General features: G+C 46.6%; 1 protein-coding gene across 1 annotated transcript in view; it reads left to right on the top strand.

Annotated features, from left to right (window-relative positions):
• SLC12A8 (solute carrier family 12 member 8) overlaps nt 1–19,065 on the top strand; it is a 130,645-nt gene that overhangs the window by 80,173 nt on the left and 31,407 nt on the right. The window contains exons 7-8 of the mRNA XM_061193184.1: nt 11,048–11,135; nt 12,735–12,822. Of these exons, the coding sequence (XP_061049167.1) occupies nt 11,048–11,135; nt 12,735–12,822 (176 nt within the window). The remainder of the gene's footprint in view (nt 1–11,047; nt 11,136–12,734; nt 12,823–19,065) is intronic.

Here is a 19,065-nt window from a genome sequence, read left to right as displayed (position 1 = left end):
TGCCTGGTGTGAGAGAGGGGCAGGGGTGGCTAGCCTCCCCTCTGGTACTTCTCCCTCCGTTAAGGAATTAGCAGTGGCTCGAGGTTGGAAGATGCCACCCAGGAGCCCAGAATTTGAGCTGGACTAACATTTGAGATCAACTAGTCCAGCGACTGGCAACTTTTCGTCTTTGAATCCATATTCATTTTTGATAATCACTAAAAACCTCACTACCCTGGAAATTCTGATGTGCCTCGCTGGATCAGAGAGGGGTATCTTGGTCCTTTCTTCGAGAAAGATTGCTACCTAAGAATATTAGCCAAGCTTCTTTATTTTCTGTGGTTTAAATTACGAAAATATTGTTTTGTAATATTCCAAATATAAAATTATAATATTGAACAAACTGTCTACACAGGTCTCTTTTACCCCAGCCCTCTTAGGGCATGTGCTTTACTGTCCCTCCCATCCCCCCTGGCCCAACCAGGTTGAGAATCACTGAGCTGATCCTTTGTTTGACCAACTGGGAAAGGAGGAGCACAGAGGAGTTTATGAAGGATTGAGGAAGGTCACCCAGCTTTAGTGACCGGAGTTGGGCCACCATCCCTCTGTGGAGGGTTGCCTTTCCTGGCTCTCTCTCTTTTGCAGGGGCCCCAGTGTAAACACAGTAGGCAGGACAGGCAATTTGTATCACTTGGCTTTCCCCTGGCAGATGTTCCATTAAGCTATGAAAAGCATGGATGATTGGCAGTTTCCATGGTGATGGATTTGCCAAGGCTTAGCTCTGAGTGAGTCATGGCTGGGGCTCCCTCCAACGCCATCCTTTTCTGGAACAAGAGAACCTCCAGGCTGTAGAGAGGGGAGAGGAGTTTGGAAGAACAAACACTTTCCAGTCCCCCCACCCTGCATCCTCATCTCTGGCCAGCAGCATGTTATTTAGGTTACTTTAGAGATTTTATCCCAAGGGCAGGAGACATCCTGGGAAGAGCAGCTGAAGCCTAGGTTTCGGTGGCTCCTCTGGATTTATGAAGCAAGGTCTCCTGTCCGTCCTCCTCACTGCACGCCACCACACCCTATGGTGATGGCTGCAGGGTGGGGCTGGGGCCTTGGAGTAGACTCTGCATGTGCTTTGTTTCTGATAGCACTCTCCTTCTCCGAGCTACACCACCAAACTTTCTCTGAAAAACAAACATCTCTCCCTACAGGGTTTTCACATACACACATAGGCAGCCACTCTGGGGATCCAGGACCACAATACATGGAGGAACTAGGAAATGGAAATTCACTGGGAATAATACCATTGTGTGAAGTCATGTAACCCCTGTTCCCAAATCTCAGGCTCTTACTGGAAGGGATAAGGGCCTCTTGTGGTTGACCACACCCAGCATAAAAATGTAGCAGGGAAACCAGCAGCCTTTGCCAGAACGTCCAGGTTACCTCCGTGGTCAAGAGCCCTGCTGTTTCTGTGACGTCCTTTGACCTCCCTGGACCTGATTCTACCCCGCCCCCGCCCCCCCCCACACCCCCCGAGAGGCTCTGGAGTCTGCTGTGCTGGCACCCTGGGTTGGCCGGCTCTCTCCGGGACCCTTAGCTCTGGGCATCAGTGCTGGGCCTGCCTCCAGCCTACATCCCCCCTCCCGGGGTATCCCCAGGTCTCCTCCTAAGTTATGTGTCTGTGGGTGAGAGAACAGGGACCTGCTCGGCCACAACCGGGTCCTGTTTTAAGGAAGAGAGCCCCAAGTAAGGACACCCTGAAGGTGGGGCTCACCCTGCTGCACTCTGATGGACTTGTGGGCAGGAACAGGAGAAAAAGAAGCTTTATAATTATTATACGTGTTTATTTTTGTAGTTTCATTTATAGAATTAATGTATAATTTTATCAAAATTATTACAATATCTATAATAATTATTATCATTACAATAACCTACACTATCAGGCACTGTGCTGAGCACTTTACAGTCTTTTATTTAAACCTCACCATGGCTCCACTGCTTCTATCAGATGCAGATTTACCACGAAGCTAATGAAGCCCGGGCTTCAGGGTCCCTCGCTGGCGTGACCTCCTTCTAAAGCCCCACTCCTAATTTCATATTCATAATTTTGTATTTTTTTAAAAGTTTTAGGCCCCATAGACCCTGTATCCTTCCATAGGTTCTATTATTAATCCATTTTACAGATGAGGAAACAAAGACACAGAGAGGTGATTTCCCAAGGTCACCTGACAGAAGTGGTGAACCCCATTGCTTCCCACGTGCTTTGGAGAGGATGCCGGAAGCGAGGACACGTGTTTGTCTGGAGCTGCCCCTGACCCAGAAGCCAGCAAATCTTGCTGGAGTCCCAGCATTTGAAAGTCCCGTTATTCGACACTGTCTGCCTCAGCAGCATCTCTAAGGCATCGAGAGGGTGGGGTACTGACAAGTGCTGCCTCTAAGAATAGAGCAAAGAGGGAATGAAAGATTCCCACCAGAACAGCTAAATAAACAAACCAGTCAGGTATGGAGAAGGAGTGGGGTTTTGGAAATCAGGTGGAAGGTAAGGAGAGGCAGCCAGAGTCCTTCGGAACCCAAGGGAGTTGTGAGTGAGGGACAGAGCCCATCTGCCCCCAGTGGACATTTATTTAGCACCTTCCAGGTGACAGTCACCGTGCTAGGCACCTTATAAATGTTCTTTCCAACTTTACGACAGTCCTGCGAGGTAAATAATCTTATCCCCATTTGCAGGTGAGGAGACCAAGGCTCAGAGCCACGCTGCCTCCAAATAACAACAAAAGGTGGCAGATAAGGTTAAGTCACTTTAGTGCATGGATATTCTACCTTAATGAAAAAGAAAAATAAATTTATGAACTTAAAAAAAAAATATGCAGCCGAGAAACAAGCTGTAAATGGAAAGAGAAAATTGAAGTTTTCTAAGGTCACAGATTTGGATCAAGAAGCTCCCAGGAGGAAGCTTGGAAGTTCCTTAAGAAAGAGTAAGTGGTCCTTTAATGACCAACTAACAGAAACCAGAAAAGCCTAGAAAAAACGATTAGACTTTTTTTTTCCTTACGAATTCTCATTTTCAGGATCAAAAAAGAAAATAGGGTGGGAGTGGGATTGTGATAATAGGCAACAGGTGAAGACTTTGATCTCTGTGCGCCATGGTTGATGAAGGGGGTGGCGAGGAAAAGATGACCACTATTTCGCAGATGCTGGTAAGTGGTTAATTGACATTTATACTGGTTATTTTAATCAAGAGCTGATTTTAGAGATGTCTAAGGGGTCAGTTCCTCTCCTGGCCATCCATGTCTGTTGTCACAGACATCTGAGCCAGGGCGCCAAGCCCCAGTTCACCTGGTGCCACCTACCCAAACCGTAAGCACCATGGCAATGCTCAGGAAGGTCTGGATGGCGCTGGAGGTTTAGCCTCCTCAACCCGAGCTGGTAAAGTGATGGCCAATACCATCACCCTCACATGTTAAAGCTGAGACAGTGAGGATGTGCCAAAAGGCCTTAGGACTAGGGTGGAAGAGCAAGTCAGAAGGCTTTACCCATATGAAGGAAGCTGTTTCCTAAGTCACATGGTAACAAGGTGCAGCCCACATCATCATCCTGATACAGGGCGAGGACGTGGTTTGGGGTAAAGCAATTAACTGCTTCCTGGAACTGGCAGTTCAAGACAAACGAGGAAGGGAAATGCCCTGGACCAGGACAGACTAGTGATTCAGAACTGGTGACAGAAGTTCCTGTGAGTAAACTGATGCTGATTATAACTAAGTTCAGCACTCTTGTGGGGGGGGGGTTACCCCAAATTAATCATGCAGTTACTCTGTTTTAAAAAGAAAAATCCAAAAAAAGCATGGGTGTTAGAAAGAAATGGAGAGACTGTATGATGTGGAGGAAATAACACTGACTTGAGATCAGGAAACCTGAAGATGAGTTCTGCTGGTTCTGCAAGCAACTAGCTTGAAAACATGTGCAAAATCGCCTCCCCCTCTTTGGGACTCGGTTTCCTCATCTGTAAAATAGAAGGCTGGAGTCAGTGATCTCTAGGACACCTTCCAGCTTTAAGAATCATTGATTCTAAATAGCCACTTTAAAGAATTTTAGGAAGCCTGCCAAGAAGAGTGTAAAGGTCAAATAGGAATTCCAAAATGGACACTTGGTGTTTTCCAAACTGTGCTCCATGGAACACTAACAGTGAATAAAGTGTTTCATTTTTTTAAAAAGTGTTCAATGTCAAATAAGTTTTGGGAAATACTGTGTGCTACATTTCTCTTCTTAGAGATGGACAATGAAAACCAGCATGTTATATGGTTAAGTCCAGCAGCAAGAATCTCTCTAATCTTGTTTAATCAATGTTTTCCCAACTCCCCCCACCCCCGCATAGAAGCTTTTTTTGTTTTAGTGCCATATTTATAAATATCTCTGGGAAATAGTATCTGTTCTACTACACGCCCCCAACCCCAAATCTAGCTCTAACATTAATAATAGTATTTTTAAATTGCACCAGAAGCAGAAAGAAAGCAAACTAGGGAATCTCTATAATAGTTGACAAGCATGGGTGAAAAAATATGAAATCAAAATAATTTTTCTAAATCTAACTGGCAAACAAGACATTTATAGTCCACTAGAACTAGAGATCATCTGCTCAAGAATCGTGTAGTCGTGCAAGGGCAAAATTCTGGGAGCCACAGTGTGCAAAACAATCTAACAGGTGTGCCCGGAACACCCACGGGAGTCACCCTGACGCTTCCTGTCTGGAGTGCAAGGTGCCGCCATTTCCTTGTCTCTGGGGTTTTTTGTGTATAGTACTGACTACTTATTTTCTGGCTTCTCTGTTTTGTCTCAGAAGCCCGCTTCCTGGTTGTCTGGGTCGGACCCATTTCTGAGGGTGGCCTGTGTCAGTGTCAGCTGTCTCTGCTCCCACTGACCAGGATCCCCATGTACCCCACAGCAGGCCAGCTAGTGGGACCTCTAATCAAGGGCCGGGTCATTGACTGTGTAACGGATTGTGGTGGGGAGAAGAAAAGGGCATTTGTTTGTTATGCATACAGAACCTGTTTGGAAGCGGGAAGCCATTAGGATTAATCAATCACTTTCCTAGACAGAAGCATCTATAGGAATGGAGTTCTCGTGGGTCCTCATTTCTTAACTTTTGTAAATGATGTGAAGGAAGGAGTACAGAATGACACGACAAACTATAGGAGGTACTAAAATGGCAAAGAGTAAATAGCAGTATGTAATCTCACAAAGCTGAATGAATAAAATTGCATAAAATTGCCAGGGGCTTGGGGGCAGAATGAGGTCACTGCAGATGGTGGAAGCAATGTGGCCAGGCAGGTGAAACACCAGTAAACCTGGGGACAGGTGAGAACCTTGGAAAACGGTCAGAATTTGGGAGGTCCAGAAAGGGGTGGTGTTAATGATTGAAGTTAGTGGGGCCTGGGAATCAGGTAAACATGGAGATCCAGCCGGGGTTGGCCTTGGTACCAGATTGTTCTGGCAGCAAGCAGTGGGGCCCTAGCCCTCAAGCAGAGCCTCGGTGACAGGACGTGGTCCCAGGAGCGCTGGTCAGAGTAAGGCAGGTCCTGGGCATTCCTCTTCTGATCCAAATAAGGCCTGCACGTGATTAAAAAAAAAATAGTGCAGAGGTGCTTGTAACATAAAGCAGTAGTCTCTCATCCCCCTACTGCCACAACCCAAAGAGCCCCTCCATGGGGGCAACCATTTTTAATACTTTGGGAGCTAACTACGTTACCAAGCAATATGCCTATACCTGTAACCTGATTAATCAAAGTCAGACGTAATTTATTGACTCCATGCTAAGAAATAGAGAAGGTTTAGCTTATTTACATGTTCCTCCATCCACTTCCCAATTTTTGATAGTTATATTTTAATATTTAGTTCTTTTTTGATTGCCTTTACAACTTTAAATAATACTCTCGGGCTTCCCTGGTGGCACAGTGGTTGAGAATCTGCCTGCTAATGCAGGGGACACGGGTTCAAGCCCTGGTCTGGGAAGATCCCACATGCCGCGGAGCAACTAGGCCCGTGAGCCACAACTACTGAGCCTGCGCGTCTGGAGCCTGTGCTCTGCAACAAGAAAGGCCGCGACAGTGAGAGGCCCGCGCACCGCGATGAAGAGTAGCCCTCGCTTGCCACAACTAGAGAAAGCCCTCGCACAGAAACGAAGACCCAACACAGCCAAAAATAAAATAAATAAATAATACTCTTAAATCTCTGTTATCAATTCTAGGCTACATCCCTTCACTCCTTATTGTTGGTATGGGAAATTAATATTCTGTGCTGTGTTTTAAGATTAATGTATTAGGGTCATATTTATTTTATGTGTAAAATATTTTTACAAGGAATGCTTTAGTTATCTTAAGGGAATCCCTAATTTTAAGGAAATCTGAATAATCCTTTTTTTTTTATTATATATTTATTTTTGGCTGTGTTAGGTCTTCGTTTCTGTGCGAGGGCTTTCTCTAGTTGTGGCGAGCGGGGTCCACTCTTCATCGCGGTGCGCGGGCCTCTCACTATCGCAGCCTCTCTTGTTACGGAGCACAGGCTCCAGACGCGCAGGCTCAGTAGTTGTGGCTCACGGGCCCAGTTGCTCCGCGGCATGTGGGATCCTCCCAGACCAGGGCTCGAACCCCTGTCCCCTGCATTGGCAGGCAGATTCTCAACCACTGTGCCACCAGGGAAGCCCTGAATAATCCTTCTATATTTGTGTTTTAGAGCAATATCAGGGAAGCTATAAGTTGATTATTAGCAGGTGAATGGGCAAAATCTCATGAAAGCTGTAGTTTACAGCTTGAAGTGAACACAGTTTCACTCAAACACACACTCTACTAAAAATTTTTTTTTGTCTTAAGATTGCAAGTCAAAAGGCTTTGGAACTTCAAAGACAAACTTCAGTATTCTTGGAAATTTCTTGCTCGTTTTAGCAAACACTTAGAAACTCCCCTTTATGATGACAAGATACAGAATAAGTTATAACATTAACTTAAAATTTATTGCAACTGGTATATAAATATTTGCTAGCCGTTTCCTTATTGACCTAACAAATTTTATGGCTAACTCACCTTTCAGGTTTTCTTATTAAACTAATCGAAGCTTCTAACATTCAAGCCAGTCCTGAGTGAAGGTCATGGGACTTTTGTTTCCCACACTACTACAACAAAAATATAAGTGCCTTTTCTCTTCCCTCTACTTCTCTTCCCTCTATTCATTTCCAAATAGCCATTAGCTATAGCTTTACTTTTACTTCGTCAAGGTAGATAATATTTGTATTCTACTTTGTAGCTATAGTTAAGTCCTCTGTGCTATGTCTATAGGTCAATCTTAGAAGCTAAAAAGCAATAAACATATATACTACTATGACTATGTAGCTGTTCACTGAAGACCAAAGTGGTGGGCTAGAATTCCATTTCCTTTACTGCTATTCTGATGTGGTCCTTGTGTCATTTAGGGGAGAATGTTCCAAATATCACGGCCATATGGGTTAATTAAAAAAAATTTTTATTAGTTGTTTAAAATCATGTCATATTTTAGTTTGCTTCATGTTTAAGTGTTGACTTCCTTGTTCACTTTTCCTAGAGTTTCAATAAGCTTTTTTTTCTTGTTGCCAAAATATGCAGTCAGCATATTCTTAAAATAATTCATACTGTCCATTGTGTTGAATCCAGTTCCTATCCAGAGGCATCCCTACTGGGGCCTCCATTCTTCTGCTTCAATCCCTACTGGTTTCTCTGCTGTACAACTGTTATTCTGGGACTTTATAAGTTCCTGCGTTATTATCACTGCTTTCTGAATCATGTGTTTTTCTCCTTCACAGTTTATATCCTCATTTTGCTGGAGTAGTTGCTTTAGTATCTTCCTCAGAAACCATATGTGGGGACTTCCCTGGTGGTGCAGTGGTTAAGAATCCACCTGCCAATGCAGGGGACACGGGTTCGATCCCTGGTCTGGGAAGATCCCACGTGCCACGGAGCAACTAAGCCCGCGCGCCACAACTACTGAGCCTGTGCTCTAGAGCCCGTGCTCCACAACAAGAGAAGCCACCGCAATGAGAAGCTCACGCACCACAGCGAAGAGTAGGCCACGCTTGCTGCAACTAGAAAAAGCCCGTGCGCAGCAATGAAGACCCAGCGCAGCCAAAAATTAATTAATTAATTAAAAAAAAGAAAGAAACCATATGTGGGAGGTAAATTTTCTGAGCCCTTGTTAGCTTTACTTTCACTTAACTGGTAATCTGGCTGAAACTCTAGTTTCAAAATAGCTTTTCCTCAGAATTTAAAAATCAGTACTCCATTGTTTTGTAGCATTCATGGTTGCTGATGAGAAGTCTGATGCCAGTCTAATTTTTGTTCCTTTGTAAGTGTTCAGTTTTTATCTTTGGAAATATTTAGGATTTCTCCTGAAATTGCACAATGATGCATTTAGGTGTGGACTTTTTTGTTGTTGTTTACTTTATAGGATATTTCAACATAGAGACTTTTGTCTGCCTCAGTTTGAAGACATTTATTTCTATTGTTTACCTGGTTATTTTCTTTTATTTTCTCTGTTCTCTCTTTCTGGACCTCCTGTTAGTTGGATGTTGTAACTCCAAGATTTCTCCTCTATTTCTCCTATTCTTTGCTCAAAATTTCTACCCCTTTATTTTTCTGTTCTAAATTCTGGGGTATTTACTTAACTTTATCTTCTAGATCTTCCACTGCACTTTTTGTTTTAGTGATCATGTTTTTAATTTCCAAAACTTCTTTCTTGTTCTTAGATTATTTTTTGTTTTTCATAGCATCTCACTTTATAGGTAGAATATTCTTCTTGGATGTGTCTGGGGCCACTAATTAGTGTTTTCTTCAAAATTCTCTTCTGGGTCCTGATTTATATGTTTCTTCCAGCCCAGGTTGTTCTGTTTTTATCATGCATGTATTTGTGTATTTGTTGCTGGTTTTTGTTACACACTTGGCGATCTTTGGTTGGTGGTGTGGATCCCCTGCTATAGTGTATGTGGGTCTGTCTCCCTGATGGGGTTCTTCCTTCATGGGAGAGCTGACTGCAGCACATTTGTGGGTGTGGCTGGCTCTTGAGGAGGGCTTCATTTGGCGTGTGAACATCCACACTAGCAGCCCTGGTTTTCCTTGGGCAGTTTATTTAGATCTTCTAGAGAAACATTCCAAGGCTTTCTTTTCCTTCCCTTTTACTCTGTATCATTTTCTCTATTTTCTATGTTCCAGACATTTGTAGAAACTTTTCATCTACTTAAGGCTCCCCCTCCTAATCCTCTTTGCTTATAGGCATGTATCCATTTTTCCCCTTAACTACCCTTTTAATAGGATCTTGGGAGGGAGGGGGATGAGAAGAAAGAAAATGTGCCTAGCATGCTATTTTAAACAAAAAGACCTTTAAGAATTACTTTTCCCTTATTTCAAAATGATCACTATAGAAAATTAAGAAAGTAGAGATAGACAATAAAATAGAAAATGATCTGTTTTTCCATCACCCAGCAATAACATTGTTAAGATTTTGAAACATGTTCTAGTTCCTTTTTCATTTTTCTACACATCTATTTATCTGTTTTTTTCTTTTATAACAATAGCATCATACCATATGTCCTGCTTTAGAATATGCCTCTGAAATTGAAACAATAGCTTTGAAATCTCTTTTCATGTCACAACATATCCCTGACAATAATGGTGACCTGGTATTTACTGAAAGATGTATCATCACTTACTTAGCCAATCCTCTATTTTTAGACATTAGGTTGTTTATAATTTTCACTATTATAAACAAGCATTTATAAACATTTTTGGATAAATCTTTACTCATATCCTTGACTGTTTACTTAGGATACAACCCTAGTAGTGGAATTGTTGGGTCAAAGTTTATGCAGGTCCCCGCCTTGGTCCAACATTCACAGTACTCTTTGAAATAGCTCCGCTTTAACTTTCTGGGCCCAAACTTTCACTTCACTCCACTGCACTTGAGTTCCCTCAAGCATTATAGCAAGGGCGTTAAGAGTAAAATTTTTGGAATCACACAGACCAGGGTTGAATCTTAGCTTTGCCACTTACTAAATGTGTGTAGGCTATTTTAATTAACCTCTTTGAGCACTAGTTTCCTTTTCTATAAAATTGGGGAAATAATTCTACTTTTCTGATGTGGTTGTTGTGAGGATTAAACAAGATAGAAAATGCATGAAGAGTGCTTAACACAGGCTCTGTCAGGTTCAAAGTGTTCATAAATCTGTAATGACGGGGGTTAGACCCATTCCTCTCCCTAAGCCCTTGCAAATCTTCCTTCAAGGCCACATTCAAGATGCACCCACTCCTGTGGGCTTGTAGAGCACATGTGGGCTGGACCCACATGTGATGTTCAGAACACATTGTCTTGTTGGTTTCCTGTGTGTGTGTGTTTGGACTGAAGCGATGTCCTCACCGTCCCGCACTGTGCTGTCCCTCCTTATTGTGACTAACTAACTGCTTTTCATGAGTGTTCATGGGCAATAGAGTCCATGATGAAAAGGAGCTTGCCACTCAGTGTTGGTAGCATCAGGATGGTTCTTTGGAGTTTGTTTCGAGCCCTTTGGCAGCTCAGGAGCTTTGAACATGGTAGCTGGTTCTGAATATTGGTTGAGACCTGCCCCTGGGACCCCTGAACCCCAGTGTAGTCTGTGGGCAGCAGAGGAAAGGAACTCTGCTGAGCAGGCAGTGGTGGGCACTTGCTAAGGCTGAGCCTCTCCTGGATGTTGTCCATCTGGAAAGCAGAGCTCAGAGCTCAGCATGTGGCCTTGGGACCTTTGTGTGGCCTGCCAGACGCCTCCCTGGCCCTCATTACTTTGCACTGAGCCATAAGATGCTTTTGTAGCCAATAGGGCTTTCCTTCCGAACTCACCCAACCCACAAAGGTCCCTTTCATGCCTCGAGGATGCCTCCCCAGTTGCCAGGGGAGATTGAGAAGTACAGTTTGCAGAGCTGCATATGGGAGGGCTTGCCCTGGGATCCCTTCCAGGAGAGGGCCCCGAGGAGGGGCAGATGATTCGTGGAGTATGCAGCTCACCCTTCTCTCCCATCTGGGTGTCTTTCAGGAGTCATGGCCGGCTTCAACATGGGGGGCGACCTCAGGGAGCCTGCTGCCAGCATCCCCCTGGGCTCCCTAGCAGCTGTTGGCGTCTCGTAAGTTCCCCTCGTGGCAATCAGCTGGAGAGAGGGAGAGAGAACCCCAGGCAAAAGAGGGGATTGCTCCTTTTGTTCTAAGAGTGCCCCGACTGTGACCTATCTATTCTATATTCCAATCCTCCTTTTAACACTCAGCCAGCTGGAAAATTCACGTCTGGTGGGTTCAGACGATTGCCCTTTCCTACCCGCTGCCTGGGAATGCAGCAAGGAGGAGGGTTGTTAACCAAGATGAAATCCTTTCTTTCCTTTTTCCTCAGACTCCTGTCCCTCCCCCTCCCCCACCCCCATTTTGAACTTGGGCATTTTGTAACCGTTGAGTTTCCAGGGTCATTGCAGGGAATATAAAGAGGAAGAATTTTGCGATCAGACAGACTACGATTCGCATCCCAGCCCTGCTGCTGATTGGCTGTGTGACTTCAGGCAATTTACTTAGCTTTCCGAGCCTCCTTTTTCTTCTTTGTAAAATGGAGGTAATGAGAACATGTGTGCCCCATAGATTGTGGAGGAGGTGCTGTGTGACAGCACGTAGTAGGGACTCAGAGGCTGACTCTCCTCTTCCCCCAGCTCGCCTCCCTGGCGCTGCCCGAAGGCTGTCAGGCGTCCCTGTTTTAGTTCGCACTCTGCCACCCACGCAAGCAGGCTGGGTGCCTTGGGTCTGTTTCTGACCTTCTAGAATCTTCTGTTTTCTCTCTGTACACGGGAAGAAGCTCCTCTGCCTTCAGTGGGTAGGCGTGAAAGGTAATGAGATCCCAGACATGACAAGGGCCCAAGAGGGTTAAAGTGCCTGTATTATTTTAACTGTGATGTTTTAAACAATATTACTGTGTCTGTTTCACCGATGCTGAGTTTGCTTTTAGCTTGTCATGATGGCACTGTTGCTTCTAGCCAGGTACACAGCACCTGTCTCTATTTTGCGCTAAATAAGGTGATCTCGTCGGGAAGAAAATGAGGCTGACAGAGAGAAGGTTGGGTGTCAGGCAGGAAGGGAAAGAAGGAGCCCTGTCTCGTTTTTGGTCACAGCTGGGAGGTCCCGGGAGGAACCTTTAGCCCATCCTCCCGCTGTCCAGATAGGGATGAGGCCACAGGGATCATGTGACTTGATCGAGGTCACAGGGCTTCTGAGGGCAGAGCCAGGTCCCTGCTGGCCTTTCACATTCGGCTTGGCTCTCTGTCACCTGGGGGCCAAGGAACAGCAGGACTCCGAGGCCTGAAAGATGATCAGCTTGTTCTGCTGCAGGATAATGGGGTGCAGGGCTGCCAGTCAGCCCCAGCCTGCATCCTGGCCACCTAGAGGCCTGGTGGGCCGCTGCTCACCCCCAACAATCTCTGTAATGTAAGAAAGAGGCAAAACAATGATACGTTTATGTATGTGTGTGTGTGTGTGTATATATATATATATATGAAATATGCTAGAGGAGAAAAAGTACTGGAAGTGCCCACCAGACAAGCTGGGGAGGCTTCATGATGGGCCTTTCTCTGTCCTCTGGGACAGGTCTCCTCGGGAACTCCTCGGGAACCCGAGTGGGGTGGGGTGGGTTGGGACGGGGTTGGGCAAGGGCAGGTGGCAGCTCTGCTCCGCTCTTGGGTTTCTTGCAGGTGGTTTCTGTACATCGTCTTTGTCCTCCTGCTGGGCGCCATCTGCACCCGAGGGGCCCTGCGCTATGACTTCCTGATAGCAGAAAAGGTGGGTGAGTCCTGCACTGCCCGACAGGCTCAGGCTGCGGGTCATTGATCGGCTCTGAGCAGCAGTGGCTGCCTCCCCCTTGCAGCCCTGCCTGGGGATCCACGTAGTCTCGGGCTCAGGACTGAAGTACAGCGGCCAAAACCATGGGGAAGATACAGGTCCTTCGTATGGGTCCTTAGACCCGGGTAACAACACCTGAAAAGGCACATGCATGCAGGTGCTAAGTAATGGGGACACTAGCATCCCTTCATGTCGAAAATCAGGGCAGAAACAAACAATCTGGTCCCCCGAAATCCCCAGCTCCAACAGCCCTTCATTTTTGCCAATAGCCTCCCCATCCCACCAAAAGCAGGAAGTGCTACTTGCAAGAAACGGGTAAGAAGGAGAAGGCTGATGGATGGAAAAGAGGGTGGCAAGGTGGAGGCAGATGGCGGAAGCCCAGCGCCAAGGTGAAGGGCGGTGAGAGGCAGGGCTGGAGGCCCCTTGTCCCCTCGGGCTCCCCAGGGAGGTGGCCCCAAGTGGATTTGGCTGCAGTATCTTTGTTTCCTGAGCCCTGCACCCTGCCCGCAGAAAATTAGCGAATTCCTGATGTTCCACAGCAGCCCCGTAACAGGCTGGAGGTCATGTGACAGTCAAGGACACTCACTTGGCATCTCTAGAACCCAGGAGAATAAGACTTCCACACATTCTTCTGGAAATCCCCAAAAACTCCTATCTTCCCTTCAGTTCCCTGGGGGGAAGGTGGGCCCTGAGATTGCTGTCATGTATCAGAGAGATGCGCCAGGCTAGGGAGGTTTTCTTACTCAGTTAACTCCTGAGTATCACTGCTCATATGTAGGAGAAAGTACCCTTTTCTCTGGTGTGAGGCTTTGCGAAGCAGCCTTGCAGATACATGGAGGGGCAGTGCTTGGGGCAACCTGGGGCCGGAAACTCTGAACTTACATTTTACAGTTACGTTTGGGCTTGATTTTCACATTACCACAGGTTTCTTTTTCAGGCATGTAGACGCCGGTGTCAAGGTGCTATTTGTTTTTGGGGGATGGGGGGTCTTGGCCTTACCGTGTAAGCAAGTTTTAAAAGGGGGAGCAGTTCGGGTAGTGAGAGCGCTGACACCCACCTCCCAGGGCCCAAGGTCTTAGACCCCCCCCCCCAGGCAAGCAAGGTTTACTCTCAGGGGAGGAATCAACATCATCAGCTTCCCCCATTTATACCTCCGTGCTCGCTGCCATCTTGCGTTTCATCTCCCAGGGGCCTCTTCTCTAACTGTGGAATGAAAAGCTTGGCCGCATCAGAGGGATTAAAGGCCTCCAGGAGCAGCTGGGCCTTGGCCCGAGGCAGCTGCCGGCTCCTGTCTGCACTGTGCCAGTGGCCAGCTAGCTCTGCCCCTTCACGAGCCGGTTCTTCCTCGTGGATTCCCCCACGGAGGCCCCTTCAACCACCAGAGACACTGATCTGGATGGAGGGAGGCCAGTGATCCCTGGGCGGGGTCTCCTCTCTCCGCTCCTTCCCCTGCTTTGCAGGGAAGCTAAGAACGGGTGTGTGGGAGCATGGGCAGCCTGTGTCCGAGGAAGGCCACAACAGCAAGCGAGTAAGAACGTCTCCACGGACAGCGCAGGGGAGACTTCGTGGGTGGAGATTCCACCACTAATAATAGACTCGTGAATGGCGTCAGGGAGGGGGTGGAGTTTGTTTGAAATGCCACCTGTCCCAGGCACTAAAACAGCTAGGCAGGCAAGCCCTTTTGGGGTTGGGGACACCTGCCAAACCATGCCTGGCAAATGCGTGTGGGAATGTCACTACGCGCATACCGGGTGAGAGGTGGACAGTTGGTTTTTGCAGAGGACAGGAGACTGTTTCCTGGAACAGGCTGTTGTAAAACCTATGAAAGAAAGAAAAGATAGTGTTCTTGACTGTCAGTAGCAAGCAGGGGCCAGCGCAGCAAGTGAGGGAAGAGACGGAACCAGCCAGGGCAGCTCCACAACAGCGGCGCCCTGGTGCGCTGCCCCCTGTGGTCCCCCTACAAAGGGGACCATGTGGGATTTTCCCCCCAAAGCCATGAAACCCGGCTTTTCTCCTTTCTTGCCCTTCAGCATCCCTCCTTGGGACTGACCAGGCTGCAGCAGCAGGGACTATACTTGGGCAGTAAGTTGGGCCACAGACAGTTGAACTCAGGGTACCTGGAGGATGGGAGGGTGCAGCATGAGAGGCTGGCAGGTACAGATGTGGCCTCCTCACGTGGTCCCTTGACACAACCTGCCACCCTGATGTGGTTTTAATAAACTGCTCATCTCTCCCTCACATCTTAGCTGTGGCCTGGGTTCTGAGCTGGCCCATCTCTGAGCTCTCCTGGGCCCGAGGAAGCAAGGCCTCTTCCATCTGGTCTGTGTGCCCCGAGGGCTGGGCACGGACCTCCAGCATCCTGCCCCTTGGTGTTCCTCCTCATGAAGCTCCTCTGAGCACGTCCCTCTCTTTCTCGCGAGCTTTTTCTGCCAGAACAATTATCTTCAGTGGCCGCTGGCTGCCCTGGATTCCTTTCCACTGACCTGCAGCTGGTCAGTTCATCTGTTTCTTTCTGGGTTTCCTGCAGCTTCTCTGATCTATTTCTAATTATTTGGCTTCCCATCCCATGGTTTCTCTCAGAAGTTTCTTTTCACTTTATATCCCTACCCCAGAGGAACTTTTTCCTGGATGTTGGGTGTCAGTCTCACTAATGTTACACTTTCTAAAAAACCCTGAGTACGTCAAGGTGGCTCTGAGGTAATCTGTGTAAAGCACAATACCGGGTGCATAGTAGGTGCTTATTACATTTTGACTCCCTACACACTCCTTGTGGGGATTCCCTTACAGATAGGACACATTTTGGGGTGGGGACATTTTTTCCTATGAATCCACATGTTTAACTGAATAGGAAAAGCCCCCAAAGTGTCAATCCCAATGTTATTCGGTTATAGAAAAAGGAGTTGTATAAAGAGCAGGTATTAGTAGGGGTAAAATTAAATAGATTGAATAATTTTTTCAGAATAAACTTGTATGCAGCCCAAGAAAAAATGTTTATTACACATCAAAAACACCAAGTGTTTTAGGAGCCCTGGGGCTTGCTAACTAGCAAAATAAGAACAGACTAAGTAGGAACAGTACCCTCAAAGCATGTTTGTGAAACATGGGGTATCCTGCGGGGAAAACTCTCATCACTCTTGGATTAGACAGTCACGGCTTCCCACGTTCACAAGCTACGCCTGGGAAGTCGGGGTGAGGCAGGCTCGTGGCTGGGGGGGTGAGCCCAGCCCAGCATCTGCCGCCCAGCCCCGCCTGCCTGTCCTCTGCTCTCCATCTTGGACACAGCTCTGCCTCTCAGGAAGTGAAGCCAACTTTGTTTCCTTCTGGAAAGTGTCTATCAAGTGAGAGAGAAAACTTGCCTGAAAGTTGCGATGTTGGTCAACTCATGGAATGAGGACAGTATTAGAAAACTCATGTCTCCAGAAAGAGGGAACCGCTGAGGCATCGCCATAGTCGTACATTTGGGATCGTACAGGTGTCAGGATGTACTCCTCAGTAATGTCAAGGGGCCACAGGAATTAGGTGAGGCAGAGTGAGTACCTTGGAAATGACTTTAAATTCAGTCCTTCAAGAGAAGAGAGCAGCCAGTAGGTTGGTGGGCTCTTTCAATGACTGGAGCTCCAATGGGAGCTGGGATCAAATACCAAGAGCAGAGAGACGAATTAATGATTTTCATCAGTAGTTACGAAAAGAGAAATTAGGGTAGTTCACACCCCAGATAATATTTTAGAAAGACAGCTTTTTGTGGTGACTCACACCGGTGGATGACAGAAGGGCACATTTTACTTTTTCCTGAAGAACTGTTGACACGCATCTGCGCAAATAGATTCTTACTTCCACCTCCACTGGCACAGGTAACAAGTTTACAGCCCCATATAAATAGAGAAAATGATTACATTCTGCGCGGCTGGGAGCAAAGCTGTGGAGTTTACTGTTGTACCTGTAAAACCTTGCCCTATGCCAGGTATCTACGCGGTCCTCAGGAAATGCTCCCTACATGGGTGGATGGATGAGAGAAAGGAAGGGGCAGGACTCAGGTGGGAGAGAGAGAGAGAATGGAGTTGTTATAATATATCCAACCACGAGGACCAACATTTCATTTATTTTTCAGAAAATTGACTGAATAACAGTTTTATATAAAAGAGTGGCAAGTGAGCAGGCCATTCTAAACACAATTGACAAACTGGACATAAGTCCACAATTGACACCTGGACAGTTGTCCCTCTGGCCCTCAGCCCCAGGGCTCTGCAGGGATCCTGGGGAGCATTTGTGGGGAGGCTGGCCAGGATGGAGGTCACCATATCACAGTCTCATGTTGCCAGAGACTTCCTCTGGTCAGTTCCATCACTGAAGGATGCCAGCCTGGGCAGTCTTCTTCCCACTCATGTCCACTGCAAATGGGCAGGCTATAAATGAAAAAGAATTATTTTAAAATATTTATTTATTTATTTATTTTTATTATTATTATTTTTTTGTCTATGTCGGGTCTTAGTTGTGGCACGCAGGCTCCAGAGCACGTGGGCTTATCAGTTGCAGCACGCAGACTCTGGTTGTGTCATGCAGGCTCCACAGTGTGTGGGCTCTGTAGTTGCGGCACGTGGGCTTTCTGGTTGTGGCATGCAGGCTTAGTTGCCCTGTAGCATGTGGGATCTTAGTTTCCCCAACCAGGGGTTGAACCAGTGTCCCCTGCATTGCAAGACTGAGTCTTAACCACTGTGGACCACCAGGGAAGTCCCTGAAAAAGAATTTTTAAAAAAAAAATATTTATTTATTTTTGGCTGCGTTGAGTCTTTGTTGCTACGTGCGGGCTTTCTCTAGTTGTGGTGAGCGGGGGCTACTCTTTGTTGCAGTGCGCAGGCTTCTTATTGCAGTGGCTTCTCTTGTTGCGGAGCACGGTCTCTAGGCGCGCGGGCTTCAGTAGTTGTGGCACACGGGCTCAGTAGTTGTGGCTCGCGGGCTCTAGAGCGCAGGCTCAGTAGTTGTGGTGCACAGGCTTAGTTGCTCCACGGCATGTGGGGTCTTCCCAGGCCAGGGCTCGAGCCCGTGTCCCCTGCATTGGCAAGCGGATTCCTAACCACTGTACCACCAGGGAAGTCCCAAGAATTTTTTTTTGAACTCAAATGTATATAACCTTTTGGATAAGAAGCAGTAAAATTTCTGCAAGGAAATACCATGCCTGCCTGTGCTGGAGAATTCTCTGAGGGGAGGATGCAATGAAGACAGTGTACCATGCCCAGTGGCTTTCACCCTCACTGCACATTAGAATCACTGGAGGCCTTTTGAAAAATCAACCATGTCTGTGTCCCATATACTAACTAAAGCAGAATTTCTGGGGTGACTCGTGTATAGCCAGAGTGTAGAACTACTAGGTCAGATTTTCAAAAAAAAGCTTTTGATAAAATTTCATCACAGAGTCCATTAAAAAAAAAAATGTCAACAGACAGAGAAGACAGAAACAAAGGTTACAGATGAATGATTGTATTTCAGGATGGATCAGGGATTGATACTGGGACCAGTTTATTTGACAATTTTGTAAGACATCCAGGGCACGAGTCACAGTGAAGTCGTGAAGCTTTATGACTTCAGCGGGCACTTGCTGAACCCTGTGTGCCAGACTCAGTTAGGTGTGGCAGGGAGGGGCCAAGATGCATGAGACTCAGGAGTTTATGGCACACTGGCAAGATGGGCTGTGAGTGTAATTAACTGTACCACAGGGTAGGAAATAACATGCCATTGGAGCATACAAATAAAGTGAGGGAAACGTTAGATGCCGTTAATTTCTTCTAGTAGTAAAGTGGTAAGAAGGGTGTGAGTGGGATAGTCGTAAGATACCCATGACATTGAAGAAAAGAGAAGAGATTCATTGGGGATGAAGATGAGGTCATGCATTTAGAGAGAAGTCATCCACACTGAATTAAGGAAAATGTAGGCTCTATAGTGGACCTTAGTCTTGTCCATCAAACTTCTGTCCTCCCTGACCATTTGGGGGTTATTCCCCCTGTGTGAGGTCTTGAAGGGAGTGAGCCCCATTTAATATTATAGGAGTCCAAATGACCAGACTCTCACTTGCCTGTCCCTTTGTGGCCCTGGTAGGGCATGTGACTGAGGCTGGGCCCATCAGATGCTCCAAATGTAGTGAATGAGGCAAAGATAAAGGGATGGTGAGAATTCATCTTTAGGGCAGCA

Source organism: Eubalaena glacialis, chromosome 6 (assembly GCF_028564815.1).
Source record: "Eubalaena glacialis isolate mEubGla1 chromosome 6, mEubGla1.1.hap2.+ XY, whole genome shotgun sequence".
NCBI lineage: Eukaryota > Metazoa > Chordata > Mammalia > Artiodactyla > Balaenidae > Eubalaena > Eubalaena glacialis.
This window is presented reverse-complemented; position numbering and strand designations above follow the sequence as displayed.